Source organism: Hibiscus syriacus, unplaced genomic scaffold, assembly GCF_006381635.1.
Source record: "Hibiscus syriacus cultivar Baekdansim isolate YM2019G1 unplaced genomic scaffold, ASM638163v2 tig00110893_pilon, whole genome shotgun sequence".
Classification (NCBI taxonomy): Eukaryota; Viridiplantae; Streptophyta; class Magnoliopsida; order Malvales; family Malvaceae; genus Hibiscus; species Hibiscus syriacus.
In genome coordinates this window covers 5,216,861-5,239,866 of record NW_024062901.1, presented here as the reverse complement: position 1 = coordinate 5,239,866, position 23,006 = coordinate 5,216,861, and the positions used below count along the sequence as shown (strand labels likewise).

Sequence of the window (23,006 nt, the reverse complement as noted above, 5' to 3'; positions counted from 1 at the left end):
ATGTAAATGAATGTTGATATGTAATCAAACTGTTAAGTTGAGTATGCTCTAAACATTTTGATGAACTTTGTATAAACCTATGTATATTATCATATTTTAATTATATAAGTCCAAATGTTTTATTATTTTGTTAAGAAGATTATTTTAAAAAGTCAATGTGACATCTCGAACTCGTATCCGGGTCGGGTACGGGTTGAGGGTGTTACACTCGTGCACTACCTAAGGATATATCTGGACTTTACACCATGAAGTGTGTGTTCCATACAAGATAACTTCAAATTAACATTCAGGAAGAAAATGATCACCATGTTTCGATTTTGTAGATCCTGAGGTTGGAGTTTGCACATTACGACTACAAGCTGCATGGAACAATATCGACTAAAGATTTTGCATTTTCGTTGTGGTCGCCGCCGATATCAGCGACATAAGCAAGTTGCTCGATCGAGTCGATGAAATATCGAACGAATCGAGTCTCAAAGATGTTTGGAATTCATTCGAAGAGTTCAAAAACTTCGCTCACTTACGGAAGAAGTTGCGATCCTTTTCTCTAGCCATTTTCAGCTATGGGAAAGTAAGTGGGGGGGGGGGGGTGCTATCCAAAATGGATTTCCAAAGAGCTGCATCCCAAGTACGTATTGCTTAGCTATTTTCGATTTTCGGATCGAGGTGAGTGTCAAATATGAGTATATTTTCGATATCGTATACACTAATGTTGCATGTTGTTGTTAAAGGTATGTGAAGTATCGTTAACCGATAACGTGGTGAACATATTATTCCATTTGCTCGATTCGAATCGTGACGGGAGCCTAAGCTCGGACGAGTTTGTTCGAGTGGTGGAGCGGAGGGAAAGGGATGACTCTCAGCTTAAAACAGAGCATAAGGGAATGTTGTCTTGCCTGAGGAGTCGTGCAACAAAATGATCTTGAACATCAATGGCTGATGTTGCTAATTAATCATCCATGGCCTGTCGTATATATTTCATGGCAGATAATAAAAAATATATCATTTCATGGTATTGGAATATTGTTGCAAAATAGAAATTTTAGCCTTGATTGAAAGAATAAATTAAAACAATTTTATTGTGTTTTGGTACAAACTAGTATTATTTTAGAAATGATTTCACTAGTATTATTTATAATTAATATATTAATTTTATATTAGTACACTTGAATAAAGAAGATGAGCTAAAAAGATATTGTTATTAAAGTCGTAATATTCTTTTTCATTTGATCTCGTGATGCTTTTATCGTGATTATCCACTTTATTTATCCCATCTATTTAGATGATCGACTTGAAATCACTTCTCAAATAGTCATTACTCTATTCCTGAAAAATATGTTTAATAGAATATGCAATGCCGCCGCTTTTAAACTTCAAGACCTATCTTCTTCTTTTTCTGATACGAGATTAATATTCTTTCTCATTTAATCTTGTGATGCTCTTATCATGGTTATCCACCTTACTTATCTCATCTATGAAGATGATCGACATGAAATCACTTCTCAAACAATCACAATTCTATTCCTGAAAAATATGTTTAATAGAATATGCAATGCCACCACTTTTAAACTTCAAGATCTATCTTCTTCTTTTTCCGATACGAGATTAATATTATTTCTCATTTAATCTCCTGATGCTCTTATCATGTTTATCCACCTTAGTTATCCCATCTATTAAGATGATCGATTTGAAATCACTTCTCTAAGAGTTATTACTTTATTCCTGAAAAATATGTTTAATAAAATATGCAATACCACCACTTTTAAACTTCAAGTTCTATCTTCTTCTTTTTCTGATACGAGATTAACATTCTTTCTCATTTAATCCCGTGATGCTCTTATCGTGATTATCCACCTTACTTATCCCATTTATTAACATGATCGACTTGAAATCACTTCTCAAATAGTCATTACTTTATTCCTGAAAATATATATTTAATAGGATATGCAATGTCACCACTTTTAAACTTCAGGACCCATCTTCTTCTTTTTCTGATACGAGTTTAATATTCTTTCTCATTTAATCCCGTGATGCTCTTATCATGAAATCACTTCTCAAAGATTCATTACTCTATTCCTAAAAAATATGTTTAATAAGATATGCAATGCCACCACTTTTAAACTTCAAGACCTATCTTCTTCTTTTTCTGATACGAGATTAACATTCTTTCTCATTTAATCCCGTGATGCTCTTATCATGATTATCCACCTTACTTATCTCATCTATTAAGATGATCGACATGAAATCACTTCTCAAATAATCACTATTCTATTCCTGAAAAATATGTTTAATAGAATATGTAATGTCACCACTTTTAAACTTCAAGATCTATCTTCTTCTTTTCCCGATACGAGATTAATATCACTCGTTTCTATAAAATGTAACATATGAACCTAATATCAATCGTTCAATAAGAATAAATTAAAAATAATATATTGAAACACTTATAAAAATTAATAAAATTTGTATACATTATAGTTTTACTATTTTCAGGATAAAATATATAAATGGTCCTTCTAATATAGGGTATTACTTTGTTGAGTCATTCAACTATTAAATATTACAAAATGATTGACTATTCATATGTTTCAAACTCGTCCTTTTTCGTTAACAAACTTAACGGCCGATTGAATTGGTCGTTAATCTGTTGACTGAGATATGATAAAATCATATTTCGATGATGTCCATTGTCACTGTCGTTGCCTTCAAGCACTGACTCCAAGACATAGTATTTCAAGCATTAACTCAATGACATAATGTAAATAGAGAGTTAGCCTCAACCCACAAAATACACCTCAAAAGGAAAAGGATATGATAAAATATAACTCAGATGACCACCAATTTTTCAAGCACTGGCTCAGTGACATAACGCTTCAAGCACTGACTCAGTGACATAACGCTTCAAGCACTAACTCAATGGCACTGGCTCAACGACATATGTTTCAAGCACTGGGATATGATAAAAATACAAATTTATATGGCCACCATTTTTTTTAATGAAAATGACAAGTTTGAAACATATGAATAGCTAGGTGATCATTTTGTATTTTATAATAGTCGAGGGACTCAACAAGACATTGTCATATAATTTAAGGACCATTGTGTAACTTTTAATAATCAATAGACTTAACAGAGAAATATCTTATAATCGGAGGACATTTTTTTTTGTACTCTATCCTATTTTTTTTATATGTGAGCCATTGATCGACTTGGGAACTAACCATTTCGATGAATGAATTTAACTATGCCCATTTTGAGATCTTTTTTTTGTCTCGCATAAATGGACTGAAGTTACTGTCAGATTTCTCCTATTTTGATTTTGTTAAATGGTGTGGAGATTAAGAGAATTATTTACGAGTTATGAATCAAAATTTAATTACATTGTTAAATTATAAATTTAATTTTTTTATTAAGCTAAGATAATTACAAAGTAGTATATGTTCTAAATACTCGTTCAACCATTTGATAATAAACGCTCTGCAATCGTTGATGCTCGAATCTGTGACCTCTAAGAACATCAACAATTTCTTTAACTATTGAGGTAAGTTGATTCGTGCATAAATTTAACTTTAACACTCTGTTAGAAAGCATCTACTCAAACCCAAAACTCTAAGAAGAACAATAATCCCATAACCGTCGAGATCACCCGATAAATTTATGTCCAACAAGACTTTATAAACAATAATATTAAGAAGAACAATAATCTCATAACCGTCGAGATCACCCGATAAATTTATATCAAACAAGACTTTATAAACAATGATATTAAAAGAGTAATTGATAATTTAAAAGTAATTTGTGATGATACTTTAACTAGAAGAGTGTATTAGGATAAAGTCTTTTAATTTTTCAAAATCTACTCGAATAAAACTTTTATCAAGACTCTGATAACTTCAATGAGACTTCATATCCCTCTAGGGTTCCTCAAATACTAGGACGCGTGCTGCCAAAGAAAAACTTGGGTAAATTACAGAAACGATCATTTATCTTTTTTCCATATACTTTTATCTATTAGATTTTGATCATTTATATTATCATTTTATTAAATTTTAGTCACTGTAACTTTACATGTCTTTAAATTAATGACGTGGTACGTTAATGAAAAGATTGATTCCTGAATTTTAAATAAAATATTAATTATTAGCCTTTTATAAATCTAAAATCTAAAGTAGTTTAAGAATAACCTTTTCGTTTACCCATTTTTTTAATATGTTTTCTTCAACCTAAACTTTTCCGAAAACATAGATTTCTTTCGCCGGCGTCGCATGCCTCGGTCCATAGGATGTTCTTCTTCAATGTAAAATAAAATTTAGGATAAATTACGCATTTAGTATATAAACTATAAGTTTTGATATGTTTTAGTATCTGAACTTTTAATTTTTTTTAAAACTATACCTAAAGTTCTATTTTGTTTCATTTTAGTACTCCCCATTAACAACTTTAGTTTTTGTTTCATTTTAGTATCTCGTTCAAAATTTAATGTTAAGTTTAAGAAAAAGTTTGAAAGTTTAGGTCTTAAAACGGACTAAAACTGATAGTTTAGGTATTAAACGCGTTAAGTGTTTAACGAATGGTACTAAAATAAAATGAAAACTAAACGTTAGATATAATTTTGAAAAAAGTTGAAAGTTTAGGTACTAAAATAGATCAAAACTAATAGTTTAATTACTAAATACGTAATTTACCCAGTAAAATTTATAAGAAAAATGGGTAAATTAAAAAATTAAATTTAAATTACTTTGAATTTATAAAAACTAGTTTAGTGACCAAAACAAAATAAAAATGATAATTAAATAATTAAATACATAATTTACCTTAATAATTAATATACAGTAATAATTGGGGAGATAATGCAAAACTTGGTGGCGAAGTTACCCCAAAATATTTTCTTCTTCTTTCAAGGCTATATATACTTGGGACGTTCCGACCTCACTGGGGAAGTCTTAGCCCTTTCAGGAAAAAGAAATATAAAGTTTTTACTCTTTTGATCATCTGGGTATGGCGAAATTGAGAATCGGAGGGACATGGGTGGGCGTTTTAGAGTTAGAATTGGAGAATTGGACGGTGGCAATGTTGAGGGAGGAGGTAGCCAAGCGATCGAACGGCCTTCGCCCCGACTCCATCAACCTCATTTCCGCCGGTAAAGTTTTGAAGGACGGCGATGGGTCCCAGAAGTTAAGCCAATTGGGTATCAGAAACAATTCCAAGATTCTGGCCAGCCGTGTCTCCGTCGATGAAGGCAAGTCCTTGAAACAAGAGCTGATGGCCGAGGAAGAGCGCTCTCGTAGACTTGCTCGAGTCAAGTGAGTCAACTCTGTACTTGATTTTTATTGAAGCTGGGTGCTCTTCTTGATGGTTGATTGGGGTTCTTCGTTTTATTGAAATTATGGGGCTTGATCAAAGTTAATGAATTTATTCTTGTAATGGGGAAAATTATGATCTTTAGGGTTAGGGACATGTTGAATGAAAAGAGAACTACCCAGTTAATAATCCATGGTTATCTCTATTGGCAGGGCAGCTGCCACTGCACTTTCCCAGAGACACGTAGATGGTTCGTTGCCAGTTGAAGACTTCAATATTGAACTTGAAAACCAGGGAGGACAAAAAGTGCAACTAGGAACCGAGACTGATCAGCGGTATAACATTTTCTCCTAGGGTACTAAGCATAGTACTAAATTGCGGTTGCCCTTGTGGCTGCCGGGTCGTGATGTTGTGGACGTTACGACATGATTTATTTCCTAAAATAACTACGTTATTATGTTTCGGATATTGTTTGCGGTGTTGTAGTGACCTTGAAAATCGTAGCGTTGCAGCCGCAATTTAATAGTTAATACTATGGTACTAAGACTGTTGGCCCCATTTATTACTAAAGTAAGATATGAATGTCTTCGAACAGGGCAGTGATGATGGGTTTGATGCTTCATGAAAATGCAAAGAATCTACTTAGGAGACAACTGTATAAAGATGCATTGGAAGTGCTTACCATGGGGGAGGTTAGTTGCGAACATCCTCTCATATTTGCTTCAACACTGTTTTTTCTTGTTTGCATCTGGATTCTTAGAATAGCAGCTGATGAACTTTCTTGTCTGGAATGTTAATTGGATTTGGGGAATGAGTATGGGTGTCGAATACTAATACATGTACATCGATATAATAAATTTTTCTCAAGTTTTTCCATATATGTGGAGGGTTGTATCTCTATTCACATGCCTAGATACGACATAGCTTGTTAGCGAAGCTGATAATGAAGTTATATGACATAGTTTGTACCTTATTCTTTCTTGTAGGAGGCTTTCTCACTTTGTGATCCCAAGGTCCTTGAGGTAAGACTTTCTTTCTTAGAATTGAAGAAGATTCATTTTCTGAATAACTTAATCCATGCTGTGATTCAGTTTTCTGTCTATAGATACAAATAAAAGTTGCTTTAGCTTTTAGTTAACCCTATATATTTGTGAGCATGCATATGGTATTGAATGATTGCGGGCTTGTTCTTTAGATTCGACTCAATATCCTCCCCACTTTGAATGTATGTTTTTTATTTCAGTTCATTGACAATGTACCAATACTGCAAATAGACATGGTGTGGTGCTATTTCTTGCTTCGAGACATTAGTTGGCTTTCAGTAGCAGGGATACGCCTTGAAAAATCCAGAGAAGGACTTGAACGTTGTCATGGGAAGGATTTTTCCCGTGTTAGACTCCTTCAAGCTGGTTGCCAGCCAGAGCTTGCATTGTGAGTCCTTTCAGAAAATTACTTCAGTGGCTCTATTTTTGTGTTTCTGGTCGTGAATTAGAATGCTGTTGGTTGCAATGTTTAACTAATCTCTTTTGCACTCTATTTTTGTAGACACATGAGGTTGGAGTTGTTGGAAGGAGTGGTGGCATACCATAATGGTCAGTTCCATAAATCTAAAATGGCACTGACATCTGCACAAGCAAAATTCTCAAAGGTTTCTTTACTTATTGTTCAAAACAGCTAGCTCTCTTTTCAGATATCTTGTTCCGGTTGTTCATTTTTATTTGATGGTTTTATCGTAAAGGGGAGATCATTGACACTCTTCCCTCTTTTCTGAGTTGATTGGGTTTGTCTTGGGGGACTACCACTGTGCCTCTCATCTCAAACTACCCTTGTCAGAGTATCTGTATCTATCCTTTGAGCACAGGTTTATGTTTGGCTTCAATAAGTGGATAAAATGGGAACCATGAATTCTATGACTGGATTCGTAATTTGCTTGCCATTTCCTTTGTTTTTTCCAGTATTATTTTCTCAACCATAGTTTATTTGCATCCTTTTCCAACATTAAGCCTTATTTTTTTTGTGTTGATATCAGTTACAAGTGTCTGACGAAGCCTTATCTCATGTTATGAGCATGGGATTTAAGGAACATGATGCAAGGAGGGCATTACGATTGAACAATCAAGATATGGGGAGAGCTGTTGATTTTCTTTTCGAGGAAAAAGCAAAGAGAGCACAAAAGCGAGAGGATGATATCAGGCACAAAGAGGAAATCATGTGAGCATGATATGATTAATTTCTGTTTTAATTGTCGTTTTCTTTTGTGTACTAATAAAATAATGTAACAAATTTTCAGGGAGCTGAAGCAATATGGAGTAACACCATTGAAGAAAGCTGTGAATCTTGACAAATTGAAAGAATTAGTGGCTATTGGGTGAGCAGTGTACTCCTGTGACTATTATTTTGGTGTATACTTGTTGGCGTCAAAAGTTCAAGTTTCTTCATAGTAATGACTAATGAAAGTAAAATGGAGATAAGGACAGTTCATTCATTTTGGCTTTGTACCTTCCACAAAAAGCTTAACTTTCTCCTTTCTTTTATTTTCTTTTTCTTTTATTGGAAAGGCTAAGATATTATTTTATTTGGCAGATTTGAGAAGAAACTTGCTGCTGAAGCCCTTCGAAGGAACGAGAATGATTTTCAAAAGGCATTGGATGATCTGACCAATCCAGAAACTAATTCTACCATCCAGGTTGACTTTTTTTTTTTTTGCATGGAGTTTTCCTAAATTTAATTTTATTGGCCATGCGTCTTTCATTGACTATGTTTGTCGTCAGCTTGATATTGAATTAAGGAAAAGGAAACGAAAGGAACGAGCTGCAAATGCTAGAATTGAAGAGCTTGTATCCATGGGATTTGACAGATCTATAGGTAATAAGGAAATAGTTCTCAACTGCTGTACTTATATTTTCATAGTTGTTTTTCACTTTATGATCTAAGATTACACTGTTGCCATGTTAGATATTCTAGTAACTTGAGGCCCATAAACTTGATAACGATTTTTTAGTAACATTTTGATATTTTCCCGGGTTCAGTGGCTGCTGCCGTTGCTGCCATTCAGTCTGATGAAACTATGGAGCAAACATTGAGTCGACTGCTATCAGGATTTCAGCCACCACTCCCTGGTGTTGATGCTTACAGCATCTTGAATCCTGATATTGCGAGTACCAATGACAGTGCTGAAGGCACGTCAACTGCTGCAGATGAAGAACGGGACGTGGAGATGGAAGATGAACTTGCAAGAGACATAGAAGGTGCCGATGCGTTATCGGACTATGACATTGAAGTCACAAAGGAAGGTGAAGCAATACAGGAGTATTTGACTATTTTGGCCTCAACGGATAGCAAGGAAGCTCAGTCTTCGGGATGTGAAAAATAATTCTGAACAAATTACTAGTACACATCTGTGAAGAGGATGCACCCACTGATACAGGCCTCTGTACAGTAGTAAATGCCAATAATTTTAGTTTTATGATTTAGAACGAAAAAAAAAAAACAGAATAGCTCTTTCTACAACTACAAAAGGCTTGTAATTTCACATTTGAATCCTTTTATCCTTAATTATCAGTTCACAAATGCCCAGATAGCGTTCATGAACGCGTTGCGTGCTTGTTATTTGTACCTGTCTGCATAAATGTATGTTGATATAGGTTGTAAGTGAGTTGAGTCTTTGAAAACTCGAGCTTAAAATTATCAAGTTCAACTCAAGTTTGAAAGAAAAAATAATTGAAGTTTGACTCCACTAAAAAAACTTACGAGTTTAAAATTTTTAAACTCAACTCAAGTTCAAAAAAACTTAAATTTGATATTCTCAAATTTAACTCGATTGAAGCTCAAACTTGAATCTTAAATTTGATATTCTCAGACTTAACTCGATTGAAACTCAAACTTAAACCTTAAGTATAATATATTATAGTTTGACAAGGCTAATTATCTATAAATCTATGATTAAGTGTAAGAAGATTGACAACATTCATTCGCTTGAATCATAATTGTTAGATTGTTCTTCAGAGTCCATGGTCATGCTAATACGTGTGTCCTCAACCTTGGTATCCTTTGGAAGGGCATTGCAGTTAATGGTGTGCCACACAGGTCTCTCCTCTTGGAATAACCTACAAAATAAGGGATAGTAATCACAATCTTTTAGTTAAATAAATAAACACTAAAAAATGTAAAAAATAATAATAAGTGGTGGCATTAGAAATATTATACAACGATCCATTTTCTATAGGCGGCTAAGGCCGTAAATGAGACAAAACAGATCAGAAGTTATTCGAATTGGACTCAATAAAAGTTCAATCAGCACTTGATTTGAATGGACTCAACTCAAGTTCTTAACGAGTTGAAGTGAACTATTTCATACTCGACTCGAAATGTTCGCGAGCAACTTGAAAAGAATAATATATTAAAATTTTATTTTTTAAAAACAAATTATTAATAATATAGACATTCATTTGTTATTTTTTTTAAATACAATATAAGGGTTTTTTTTTGTAGTTAAGGTTCATGTTCGAATTCGAACTTGAACTAGGCTCGAGTTCAAGTTTCAAACGAGTTAAGTCTGAGAATGTTTTATGTTCAAGTTTTTTTGAGTCGAGCTTCAATTTTTAATTTTGACTAGTCGAGCTTGACAACTTCAACTTTTTAAATTGAGCCGAGCTCAGCAATACTCAAACTGATTATCTCATTTACGACATGCACAGTATCTTTGACCTTTCCATCAGGGTGAGATACGACATGCACAGTATCTTTGACCTTTCCAACAGGCACAATCAGCTCTAAGGAACTGGCATCAATAGTGCTAAATTTAGAATTTGGAGGAGAGAGAGGGAGACTCACGGGTGTTTGCATAGCATAGGGCTTTGAACAGTAAGTGCATACTTGCATGTGGATAACTCTGTAATGGAACTAATCATTGCTCTCGGCTCTGAGCAGACAAATCTCACCTACAAACAGAAATAACAAAGCATAAAAAGATGAGAATGAATCTAAGATTAAAAATGCAGGACCTTTTCCTTCCAAAGGAGTTCTAAAAACCATCTCACAATACTGTAACTTTGTTGCTTCATACCTCAGTTTCTCGGGGCTTATTAGTAAGATCACATAGGGTTCCATTCGTATATTGATGAGGGTGATACCTGCAATGAGACATGGCATCATTACAGTCCTTTTCTTTATTCTCCTTCTTTAAGTTCAGTACAATCTTGTACTTTTCTCCACTTGGAAGTTGTAACTTTTTTTTTGGTAAAAGTTGAAGGATTATTGTTAATGGGATAAATGGAGTTGTGATGGTTTTTTACGGTTCACCCATTCTGGTTTGGGTGGAGTGCCCCGAGTGGTAATTCTGTGAAGGATGCAGAGAATGGATAAGTTAAAGAAGATGATGAACAAATAGAAAAACCGAGAGAGATTCCTTCTCTAACCTTGCATGGTGATTCATATACAGAACCTTAGTGCTAGTGGCAGGTCTAGGGTGATGATGGTTATCCATAAGCTGGCAGACAAATAGATAGGACTGTCATATAGTAGTTTTGGTTCTGACGGATTATGTGGTCCTGTCAATGGTCATGTTAAGGGGTTGTAGCTAGCGGGATGATATGGAACTTTGAAGATTTTGACAGGTGGAGTGACAGCGAGGAGGTCCGAAGGAGGTATACTTATTATAATAAAGACTGCAAAGTTTGGGTGCAACCTAAAATTTTAAACCATACGAAGTCTCACCTTTGTGATGCATCATTTGATCGAGGATCTTTTAATGTGGAGATGTCGGAGAGATTCTGGTTGAAAGCAGCAGTGGCCTCTTCATCATATACACCCAAGACAAATTCCTGAACCACCTGCAATAATTCCAAAATGATAGAAAATGTACCATTAAGAAACTATAAAAACTGCCGGTGGTAGCAAAAATCACAGATGAAACTCTCATACAAGTGGGGAAAAAAACCCCCAAGTCTAATGAAATTATGAGCAACTTAAATTCAATAAAAGATATACCTTTTCATCTTCCACATGTAGTTGCCGCAACTGCTTTTGGTAGCAAAATTCATAAGACCACCAACCCTCTTGCTGCAAAGAAAAGAGCTCACAACATAAGCACTAAACCCAGATATGAGTTAAGTGGCACATAAAAACAAGGAAGAACAAAGCCTTTCTCAATTATTTGCATTGATGTAGGGAACAACAAACAAACAGTGTGTAGCAACCAGGTGTTTACTCTGATAAAGCATCTATCTTTCAGTACTTCCAGCAGTTCATCAGGTGTCTTCAGTTTAACCCGTTTCTCGGACTCCACAATCATGCTACTAGTGTTCTGCTGAGTAACTGGCTTCAAGGTCTTGGCCTTTTCCACCTTCGGCAAGAAACATAAAAAGTTCTGTCCATCTTTATTAGGCATAAAAACAGACTCCTGATCATCATCCTGCAAAACGTTTCAGGCATTGTAATGTTAGATCATTAAAAGCGGCGAGTCCAGATGGAACTTGATAGGTTCACATCAAAGGAAAACCAGCCTACTACTAATATATTCACACAGAAAATTATGACGAGAATAAGATGCTGAAATTTTCATTATTCTCATACCATTAATAACCATCTTTTATAGAAATGACACCAAGTTGCAATCTAGTTCGGACGCGTTCTCTCCAATTTCAAGATACAAACTTTCTCAAGCATTCAAACATAGAAAATGAATCATTATGCTGAAGTATGTTTCTAGATAAAAATTATACTAGTATATTTGAACTCGTTAGTTGAAAATAATAAGAGCATGTTAAGAAGAAAACTTTAAAATAAAAATGTTCCGACTTACATTAAGGTGAACATGTAAATGATTTCAGGATTTTTAAGTGTTATTATTTATGAATTTTACGTGCTCAAGGAAATTTGCAGCCGTGAAAGAATAATTAAGTGGTGTTATCCTAAATCTGATCAACATTGTGTTTCGTTCGTGTTCCAGATGATACTATACCACAGTTCATTATACAAATCCATCATGCTGTACGAAGACTGCAAATCTGTGGACTGTAAAATCAGCAACTAAGATCGAATGCAAAGCAAACTTAAACGTGTTCATCAAGATTTCATCAAACCTAGAAGAGCGGAAGGTGTTAAAATTCTACTCTTACTCACGGGATGGTAGGGAGATTCTTCAGAATGGAACTCAATTTTGTATTTTGGTTCACGGGGGCTTCGACCAAGTGTGCCAGCTACTTTACAGCAAAGAATTTGAAAAGCGTCAGAAAGCAAGAAAAACTTGAAAGCAGTAGAACCAATATCGTAAATACTTAAAAAAAGTACCAGACACGGCCAATAAACCAGTTGCAATGTAGTTAGATGGAAAATATGCAGAATGATAGCATCACACATTAAGAATGTCTTGGTTGCAACAATTAATAGCTCTTTCTAAAATTGATTGGAGATTAATACTGTACATTTTAGTATCTCTCTTCTTTTTTTCAGTCTCTGGTTTACTTGGTTTCTCAAGTTCACCCTTATATATTTAAGAACCAATAGCCTTTCATTGACCCACAAACACAAAGGAACGAGAACATAAGCCAATTATCCGCCGTTCATCTTGCGTGTCGGCTAGCATGACTTTGTTCTCATGAATAAGTAATCAGATTCGACACCTATTGGTAACTCTATACAAAAACATTTGCCAAAAGGAGTTGGGATTCAAAAGTAAACTAACTAAACTCAATTGCAGTCTTTCTAGTTGTGGGGGAAAACGGAACAATACTAATGCAGAGAACACTTTTCACAATTAAAAATATTCATCATACTGTCATGTGAAGTAGGCAAAATCTCAGGTCACCGAAGCACAATTGAAATCTAGTCCACCCTCATTCAATTACAACACTTCATCGAACCGAATTCCGAACAAACAAAAACCCCTTTTCTTACCATGAAGGGATACAGCCCTAATGAATCACCTTCCTGTCTTTGGAGCTACTTTCACCACTCAAGCACTAATAATAACAAAGTCATCAATTTCTTTTCAGATAAACCATTCCCTAATTGTGAATAGACAAGGAATCTAAGACAAATCATATTATATTACTTCATTCAGGGACGAATAGAGGATTTTATGCTATGTGCGAACTTATAAAATTTTAGTGAACGAAAACAGATTATTTATAGATATAATCAGGGGCGGATGCGAGCCATTGCACACCCATTATTTTAAGAAAAAATGTTAAATTTAGTTTAGTTTGTTAATGGAAACAGAAAAAAATAGGGAAATTTGCATACCCAAAATTTTCTAGAATAGAGTAATAAAATTTTGGAGCCCATTTCTTAATTTTTAGATCCACCGCCGGATATAATATATCTAAACTATATGAGAATTCGAAAATTTTAGGCGATGATAGATCCCGCCGGCCCCTCGGTTCATCCTTCTAATAATTAACAATAAGCAAGTAGCATGTCTTAGAATCCAGTAAATATTCATACATCTAAAACAATAAAATCGTTGGGAATAGATATTTGAAGTACCATCCTCTCATCACGAGTTCAACTCTTCCATGTTTCACGCATGAAAACAATTACTTCAAAGAAAACCCAGAATTAAAAAAACAATTATATGAATTACAAATAGGAAACTATGAAATATGGGCTGACCTACTTGAGCTGAGAAAATCTGATCGGCTAAGACATTGCTTCCCAAGATATATACAACTGCTACAAAACAAACAAACAATCTCATATTTCCTTTTTCTTTTTGAAGAATCGGAACGATATAACTTGTGCCCTCTGAGGAGCTCGAGGAAGAAGATGTAGCCAGAGCAGGTGAAGATGACACAAGTCTACGCAGGTCGAGCAATGAGATACCGCCACGTCATGTAAAGGTGTGGTTAAGATGGGCTTCGTGTTGTTTTGTCAAAAAGCGTAAGCCATTCAACATGTTTATGGACCTAAGGCCCCAAAACCCTCTGCTTAAAACCTAAAATCTAGGCCTTTACTTTGAAGAAAAATTTGTCCCAAAACAGGTGGCTTACGTAGTAAAAAAATTGTTATTATTATTTAAAGATTCGGGTTCGATTACCATAAATATTAGGAATAAGACACGTGACGAAAGACGTAGATCATAATCCTTGGTTTACATTTAAATCTCAATCTTCCTTCTATATATATCGTTCTATCAAGTTTTAAGTAAGTATAATTATCGTTTTTAGAATCTAAATTTTTTTATTTTATAATCATTTAATAATTTATTATTTTATTATATTTTATTGTATTAATTTTGTAGAACTTTTTAGGCGGGTTGCTGCGTTTAGATGAGAATTATATATCGAGTCATTTTGTCGATACGGTAGTAATTTTAAATTTTGTTATTTTATTTAGTGTGAATGTTTTATTCATTTATTTTTTTAGTATTAGTTTATATTTTAATTTGTATATTATTTATTTAATTAGGTGAATGACCGTATATTAGATATATTTATTCGATGCTAAATTAGAGATACTAAGTCGTGTTTGGCAGTATTTAGCTAAGGTTGGATTCAGTTACATAGCGAAATATGAAGGGCACTGTAACTTTGAATCCAACTTTATTTCTACACTGATTGAGAAGTGGATACCAGAGACACACACATTTATTCTTTCATGTGGGGATTGCACTATTACGCTGGAGGATGTTTCCTTACATTTGAGGCTTCCGGTAGATGGGGATGTTATTTCTGGTGTGGCGGATGGTCATTGGCATTCCTTGTGCGAGGAGTATCTTGGAGATATACTGCCTAATTTCAATGGTAGTTGAATATCGTTATTATAGTTGGCTAGAAATTTTCGACGGTTGAGCGACGACTGTTCCAAGGAACATGCTCAAATATGTGTCTGGGCTTGCATATTGCATCTCATAGAAGGGATCTTTATGCCCGATAAATCTCGCAACCAAGTTCATTGTATGTGGTTGTGTCATCTTGCAGATTTTTGAGTCGCTGGCTCATTCAGTTGAGGCTGCGCGAGTTTCGCATCTCTGTCTAGAGAAATGTGTCAAGCAACTGATTATCTAAAAAAATGTTATCTACAGATGTCTCTTTCTTCTTCAATCATGGGCGTGGTATCACATGCTCTTTTTTATGTCTGGTCGTGAAAAACTCGTTAGTCTTCCCGTTATTGTTGAGGTAATGTCAATAATTTTTTTAGTATACAATGAATTTTTTTGACACTAAATAGGTATGCATTTAAATTTATTATTTATCTTTAATTATCATTATATAATTAGAATATTATTTTGATAAGAATTATATATATTTATTTTAGTTTTAATGTTCTCCTTATTCTAATGAAGAAATGAAGCATTGCATCCCACCACACTTGAGTGGCCCATTAGATGTATGGATGGTGGTGGTCCCTCTGATATATTATGTTATTATCGAGTGACATCCTATTGATTGTGTGCTCCGCCAATTTGGTTTCGTACAATTTATTCCTGAAGCACCTAGGAATCTCGACAATATGCATAACATCGATAGATGGGGCAGAAAAGAAGTCAACTGGATGATGAAGCACAACGAGTGGGTAATGATCTGAGAGGATCGACATAGACTCATTCCCTGTAGGGAGCCGATTTATTTGGATAATTATTCGATTGTAGACAACTATTATCAGTGGTTCATCATGAACGGGAAGTTGTTCCTACTTTTAGAGGAAACACGTGGTGGGAGCATTCGTAGACGTCGAGAAAAACATCCACCGTCACGTCATTATTGTCCCTCGAATCATGGACAGATAGCAGGTACTTCCGGTTCATCCTCAGTTGTAGCATCAAAACCATCACAACAACAACTTATTTATATTCGGCAGCCGTTTCAGATGCCATCGCAACTATTTTAGATGATATCGCAATCGTTTCCGATGCCACCATCACAGGGTTTTATGAGGCCTACTGGCGGATATACTCTCATTCTTATAGATCCAGCATGGTCTTAATATATTGTTTATTTGGTGGGTGATGCTTCACGAAAGACACCTCTGGCTCAATTTTCCCATTTATCAATGTCAATGTTTTCGTAGTTTTCGTAATTTTCTATGAGCGGTAGGATGATTAGTCATACACCTCCAGGGTCCTTATTCTATGGAGGTGCTACATCGTCATCCGTCCCTTATTAACAAAATGTAGCTGCTATTGTTGCTGATGATGACAATGAGAATAAGGTGGAAAAGCAATTTATACGAAGAAATCCTTATCGAAATAGACAACCACTGCCTCGTGAAATACATTTAAGACGTAGACATCAATAGACTTATTTTTATTTATTTAGTTTTTTTAATGTTTTTATTATTTAATTATGAACTTTTTTTATTTATTGTGTTTTTTTTAAGTTTTTATTATTTAATTGTTTGAATTATAACGTTTGTATTTAATGTTTTTATTTAATTGTTTTTATTATTTAGTTTGTAGTGTTTTAATTTAATTTTTTAGGGAAAAAGGCCCAAGAATTTGTATCTTCTCATTCAACAAGGGCTAAAACAATTGAAAGAATGTTGTGATTACCATCTTGGACAATTGCCATAACAAAACTTGCTTGTATTTTCCATACAAGAATGTCCCATCAATTTGAACCACAGACTTGCAGTATTTCACAGTATTAATGCAATGTGGGTAAGTCCAAAAAAGCTGATAGAATCGACATTGATCTCGAAGCACTCGATCATTGTGATATGTATGACAAGTTTCGAAGTCCATTATTATCCCATGACTTAGTCTGCGCACTACCCTAAACCAACTTGGTAGTTTGTTGTAAGATGAATCCAACTCGCCGTGAAGTTTTTTTTAATGGCATTCTACTTTACCTTCCATGTTTTCCTGTAGAAGACGGTGTACACATATTCAGACTGTATAGCTGAAATCAACACCGCAATAACTATATGGGAGCTTACTTTGACCATGGGCATGATGGCTTGGCAGATAATATAGGAGTCCAAGTTGGGATGGTCTTGGTTGGTCCTTCTAGCACAACATGTATGGGAACCTTTGTATATTATTAGTTCCCATATGTTTTCCCCTTCCACATCAATACATGAACCATCCAAGTGCATCAATTATAACGTTGGACACAATAACAAACATACTTTTCGGTGGTGGATCGGTCGACTCTGGAGTGAACAAAATTAGAATGTTGTAATTATTAATTATAATCATCGCTTCTTCTTTGGATGAAAACTTCATTCCGATATATAACTCATCATCATTGACTGGTGAGTTAAATCTGTAGTCACCAACATATTCGTAAATTATTGCCCATGCATTGCACCATAGTCAGCCTTATACATGTGTGCTGAAGGTTCTGTGTGTGTTGTATTTGTGGGAACTTCATATACATCATCATTATTGGAGTCAATGTCGAACTGCGGTGATTTTAGCTCAATGAATAGTCCAGTCTCAACACCATCCGCACTTGACTCACTAAGAGGTTTTTCTGATAGAGATAAGGGTTCCTCTGTAATGTCGATATTTAGGTTGAACAAACTAGTAGTTCAATGTCTTCCCCTTGAGCTTGAATGCATTGTTTTGTACGGGTTTTGAACTATGTGTTATGTCGCAGACATCTCCATATTGAGATCAAAGAAGCTCGTAGTTGAATGCCTCCCCCTATAACTTGTTGGCATCGTGTCAAATGGGTACTGAATAGATTGATGTTTCGAGGGCACCTCCATATTCAGGTCAAAGAAATTGGCAGATGAATGTCTTCCCCTTGAATTAAAAGCGATGTTGTCATACGGATTGTTCGTGGAGCCACCTAGGTGGAGATCGTAACAAGTTGTTGAAGAATGTCTTCACATTGAACTTGATAAGATGGTATCAGGATGTCGATTTCCAATTAACGAGTTAAAATCATTACACATTACTTGAGTTGGGTTGTCAACTTGATCAGCTTATTGAGTCATCCCATAGTGGGAGCATAACGACATACCACGAACCTCAGACACTTCAACAAATGTGGCATACATTTGGGTATCAGCGTCTGAATTTTGATTCTGAGCATCACCCATCATAGCAACAACATCATCGTTAGAGATTTCGAACTTTGTACAAGTTAACAAAAATAGTGTAGTTGAAAATTTGTACTCAAATGAGGATAATCTTCTAGTACCTCCAACATGAACCTTCCTTAAAATTTTAGTGATCAACTCCTAAAGAGTGATGTTTCTCTTTAAGGATATTCTGACTGAATGATTTGATGCGATAACAACGTTAGTTTCATCTTTCCGAAATTCTTCATCATAATAAACAATAGATGAATACGTCTCATTTTGAGAGTTTGAAAGATTGAGTCATATATCTACAAAAACAATAGCTTAAATACACCTAATTAAATAAATAATATACGAATTAAAATATGAATTAATGCTAAAAAATAAAAAAAATCATAATAATTTAAATAACATAATTTAATATTGTTACCGTATTAGCAAAATATGTCGAGATATGATCTCACCTTTCATTTTACAACCTCAAAGAATAATATAAAATAATTAATACAATAAAATTTAGTCAAATAATTAAATATAAAATAAATAAAATATAATATAATAAAAAAATAATTTTACCTTCTAAAAATTATAACAAAATCTACTAGCTTTATAGAATGAAGAATGTGAAATTAATTTTGGTGTGATTTGATGTTTGTATTCGGGAGTAATGAATAACCGAGAGAGTTAAGGCTCAAGTAATAATGAAGTGCACAATAATTAGTGAATAATAAAAGGTGTGCCTCATGATCCGCGCCTTCCCTGTACGTGTCAAATTTTCCAACGAATGCGCCTTTCATGATCCGCTCCTTTCTACTGTGGTGTCAGATCAGACAAAACCCTGTGAAGACGCATCTCATGATCCGTACTTTATCAAAACAGATGTTAGATCGATAATATTTAAAGAAAGAGTGTCTGAGAGATAATATTTGGTTGTGGGGGTATTATTTAGGTAAAATTGCCCAAGTCTCCTGTCTTAAAGTTTTCTTCTTTGGTTTTGGTTGTGCATGAAGGATCTTCTCTTTTAGCTGAAGTTGAGGGCTAGACTGGGATTTCACAACTCCTGGCTTGGAGGTGGTGAAGATTACATTTTTATGCTTTTGTTCTTCCATTTTTGGTATATGGGTTTTAATGGTTTTGGTGTGCTTGAACTTGTTTCTGAATCCTTTTATTCATAGTAAAAGTTGCCAAAAGTTTGTATTTTAAGGTCTCCCGCCTTCAAGTTTTCTTCTTTGGTTTTGGTTGTGCATGAAGGGTTTCCCTTTTAGCTGAAGTTTAGGGCTTGAGGATTCTTTTGCTTCTCTCTAAACTGGGATTCATCACAACTCCTGGCTTGGAGGTGATAAAGATTACATTTTTTCTGTTTTTGTTTTCATTTTTGGTATCTGGGTTTTAATGGTTTGGTGTGCTTGAACTGGTTTCTGAATCTTTTTGTTCATAGTAGAACTTGTCAAAAGTTGGTGTTTTAAGGTCTCCTGGGAATTAATTTCATCCTTGGTGGGAGTTTGCATGTGGTTTTAGCTGCTGGGGGTTGAGCCTTTTAACTTGTATAACAAGTTTGTTCAATATCAGGGTAGTTGTTATTGTCGTCGTCTGTCTCATTTGATTTGTTTGTGAGGGTTTCTAGTTTGAGTTGGATTTGCAATGGGGAACATAGTGGAAAGAACAAGAAGTAACCAGGGCAAACAGGTGATAACAATATGAAGCAAAACAATGTTGGGGGCAATAGTTCGAAATCTAATGATTCAGACATGGTGGTTTTCATTGCCATGTCTCGAGAACTTAAGGAAGAGGGAAACAAACTGTTTCGGAAAAGGGACTTTGAAGGAGCAATGGTGATATATGAGAAGGCTCTCAAATTGCTTCCTAAGAATCACATAGATGTGTGCCATCTTAGGACCAATATTGCGGCATGTAATATGCAGATGGGATTGAGTGAGTGCCCAAGGCATTCCTTGAGCTTAGTTTGGCCTCAGAGGTCACACTGAAGTATAGTAAAGTGCTCGTAAAGAGAGGTCGGTGTTACGAGTCTTTGAATAAGCTGGATTTAGCTTTCCGAGATGTTAATGCAGTTCTTAACATGGAGCCTAATAATACTATGACATTAGAGATCTCACAAAGGGTAAGAAGTTCACTTGAGAAACAAGGTTTACTGGTTGAATTACCTCCGAAATCCATTGAACCTCAAAGTGCTTCGAAAACTCCGAAAGTTGTCAAAGAGAAAACCAAGAACAGAACCAAGAACAAGAAGAAGATCAGTGAAGCTCAATATAACAAGGTTGTGGATCAAATTGAGGAGAAGAAGGTTGATGAAAATGTAGACGAAAAGAAGGCTGAGGATAAATATGTTGAACCACCAAGTGCTTCCCAAACATTGAAAGTTGTCAAAGGGAAAACCAAGAAGAAGAAGAAGAATAACAGTGAAGCTCAAGATGACAAGGTTGTTGATCGAATTGAGGAGAAGAAGGTTGATGAAAATGTAGAGGAAAAGAAGGCTGAAGATAAATGTGTTGAACCACCAAGTGCTTCCCAAACATCGAAAGGTATCAAAGCGAAAACCAAGAACAAGAAGAAGATCAGTGAAGCTCAAGATGACAAGGTTGTTGATCGAATTGAGGAAAAGAAAGTTGATGAAAATGTAGAGGAAAAGAAGGCTGAGGATAAACAGGTTGTGGAGGAGAAAATTAGCAGTAAAACGGAAGTACCAAAGAAGAGTACCAAGTTGATTCTGGGTGAAGATATAAGATGGGCTCGGTTGCCACTTAACTGCAGCCTTGTGCAACTAAGGGAAGTAATTCACGATCGATTTCCTAGCTCGAGAGAAGTTCTTGTCAAATACAGTGATGAAGAAGGTGATTTGGTCACAATCACCAGTGATGAAGAATTGAGATTGGCTGAAATAGCAGCAGAATCATAAGGTTCTATGAGGCTGTAAGTTGTAGAAGTTGATTCCAAGCAGGATCCGTTCTTCGAGAGATTTAAGCGTGAAAATGGTGATGCTTGAAAGTTTATGGAAAATGGGAAAGACTCGTGTTGCATCGATGACTGGATAATTGAGTTTGCTCAACTATTCAGGAACTATGTTGGCTTGGATTTAGATACATACTTAAATCTTCATGAAATTGGTATGAAGCAATATTCCGAGGCCATGGAGGACACGGTTACAAGTGAAGAGGCCCAGAACCTTTTCGACATGGCAGCTCAGAAATTCCAAGAGATGACAGCATTAGCATTGTTCGACTGGGGGAATATTCATATGTCTAGAGCTAGGAAGATGGTCTACATCAGCGAAGAGGGTTCGAGAGAATCCATACTTGAGCAGAACAAAACTACCTATGATTATGCACAATTAGAATACAGCAAAGCTGATAAGAGATACGAGGAAGCACTGAGAACCAAAACAAGATTTCTATGAAGCTCATCTAGCTCTTGGGCAACAAAAGTTTGAACAGGCAAACTTTATTGGTATTATGCAATTACAAATAATGTTGATCCGGAAACATGGCCTTCTGAGAACGTCTTGCACCTCTATAACAACGCCGAGGAAAATATGGAGAGGGGTATGCTGATGTGGGAGGAGTTAGAACGGCAGCGCTTGCATGAGCTTTCCAATTCGAAGAATGAACAAATTCAGTTGAAGAAAATAGGATTACGAACTTTCAATCATGGAATTCAAACTAGGTCTCCCTGTCTGGCATGAATGTTTGGAGGTTGCTATTGAGAAGTTTGAGCATGCTGGAGTTTCTCCCACAGATATAGCTGTTATGGTAAAGAACCACTGTTCAAATAACATTGCACTCAAAGGTAACATGTGGATTGAAGTTCATAACTTTTGTGTCGTCAACGGACATCCGCATAAACCTTGAAAGCATAACTTATATTTTGTCACTTGCAGGCTTGGGGTTAAGATCGATGAGATAATACAGTCATGGAATGAGATGTATGAAGCTAAAAGGTGGAATAGCAAGATTCAGTCACACCGACTAGAACCATTACTTAGACGGCGGGCTCCAAAAATTTATCATGCATTGGAGCATGCATGAGTTGCATATTGTTTTGAGTGGGATTTCCAGGGTACCAATTGATTGAAAGGCATATCTAAGTACTTGACATTATTTGAAGTGGGACAGGCAGTACAGCATTATAGTTAGGTAAGTTTATTCTCTTTAGTATGAAAAACAATTTACTATGACAAAATCTGCTGCAATTCATATCATGCACCTCAAATTTTCACTTCGGATATGTTTTGCTAAACTGGTTTGTGACTTTCAATTTCATGTTTATTCAACTCCCATACCATGTTTTTGGTAAACGTATATAACTTGTTTCAAGCATTTATTTCCAGGCATAACATAGGATCATACCTTGTGCAGGTTTTTCTAAAAATAGGTTACCGATACATGTTTGGCGACAACGTTAAGGAGCAGCAGGGATCTCATGTTTTTTTGTTGGTTTCTGCTTTGTTCTTCATCAATTTCCCTCAAAGAAGTGGAAAATACAGGCTGAATTCTTAGTTGCAATGTTTATAGGTTGTTTAAAGACTAGGTGGTTTTACTAACACTTCTGTATTCGGTTGATGATGATCCTAGTTCTGCATGTTGTATTACTATATGGTCTAAGGATTGTGGTGAATTTGTTTTTCAGGTTTTTGGTTATTTTACCAGATTGTGTTTGCATTGTGCATAACATAAACATAAATTTCAATATTCTAAGGATTTTTCTCAACTGATCATCAC

General features: G+C 35.2%; 2 protein-coding genes, 1 long non-coding RNA gene and 1 pseudogene across 3 annotated transcripts; 3 read left to right on the top strand and 1 right to left on the bottom strand.

Annotated features, from left to right (window-relative positions):
- Positions 1 to 540: 540 nt before the first annotated feature.
- On the top strand, positions 541 to 845 carry LOC120145509. Its single transcript, XR_005518136.1, has 2 exons — positions 541 to 628; positions 732 to 845. It is a non-coding gene; the product is annotated as an uncharacterized LOC120145509 (long non-coding RNA).
- A 4,094-nt stretch (positions 846 to 4,939) lies between these two features.
- LOC120145507 (NEDD8 ultimate buster 1-like) lies at positions 4,940 to 8,863 on the top strand. The gene is made up of 11 exons (XM_039159330.1): positions 4,940 to 5,303; positions 5,514 to 5,636; positions 5,897 to 5,993; positions 6,288 to 6,323; positions 6,545 to 6,732; positions 6,847 to 6,949; positions 7,331 to 7,512; positions 7,592 to 7,669; positions 7,885 to 7,987; positions 8,073 to 8,166; positions 8,331 to 8,863. Exons 1-11 carry the CDS (start codon positions 4,999 to 5,001, stop codon positions 8,672 to 8,674), a joined length of 1,653 nt encoding a protein of 550 aa, XP_039015261.1. The 5' UTR covers positions 4,940 to 4,998; the 3' UTR covers positions 8,675 to 8,863.
- Positions 8,864 to 9,203: 340 nt separating this feature from the next.
- On the bottom strand, positions 9,204 to 14,054 carry LOC120145508 (protein OS-9 homolog). Its single transcript, XM_039159332.1, has 8 exons — positions 13,915 to 14,054; positions 12,424 to 12,500; positions 11,510 to 11,713; positions 11,290 to 11,361; positions 11,017 to 11,132; positions 10,367 to 10,433; positions 10,135 to 10,241; positions 9,204 to 9,407 (listed from the first exon to the last, which is right to left on the bottom strand). Exons 1-8 carry the CDS (start codon positions 13,997 to 13,999, stop codon positions 9,269 to 9,271), a joined length of 867 nt encoding a protein of 288 aa, XP_039015263.1. The 5' UTR covers positions 14,000 to 14,054; the 3' UTR covers positions 9,204 to 9,268.
- A 3,515-nt stretch (positions 14,055 to 17,569) lies between these two features.
- Positions 17,570 to 22,429, top strand: LOC120145627 (annotated as a pseudogene).
- The last annotated feature ends 577 nt before the right edge of the window (positions 22,430 to 23,006 follow it).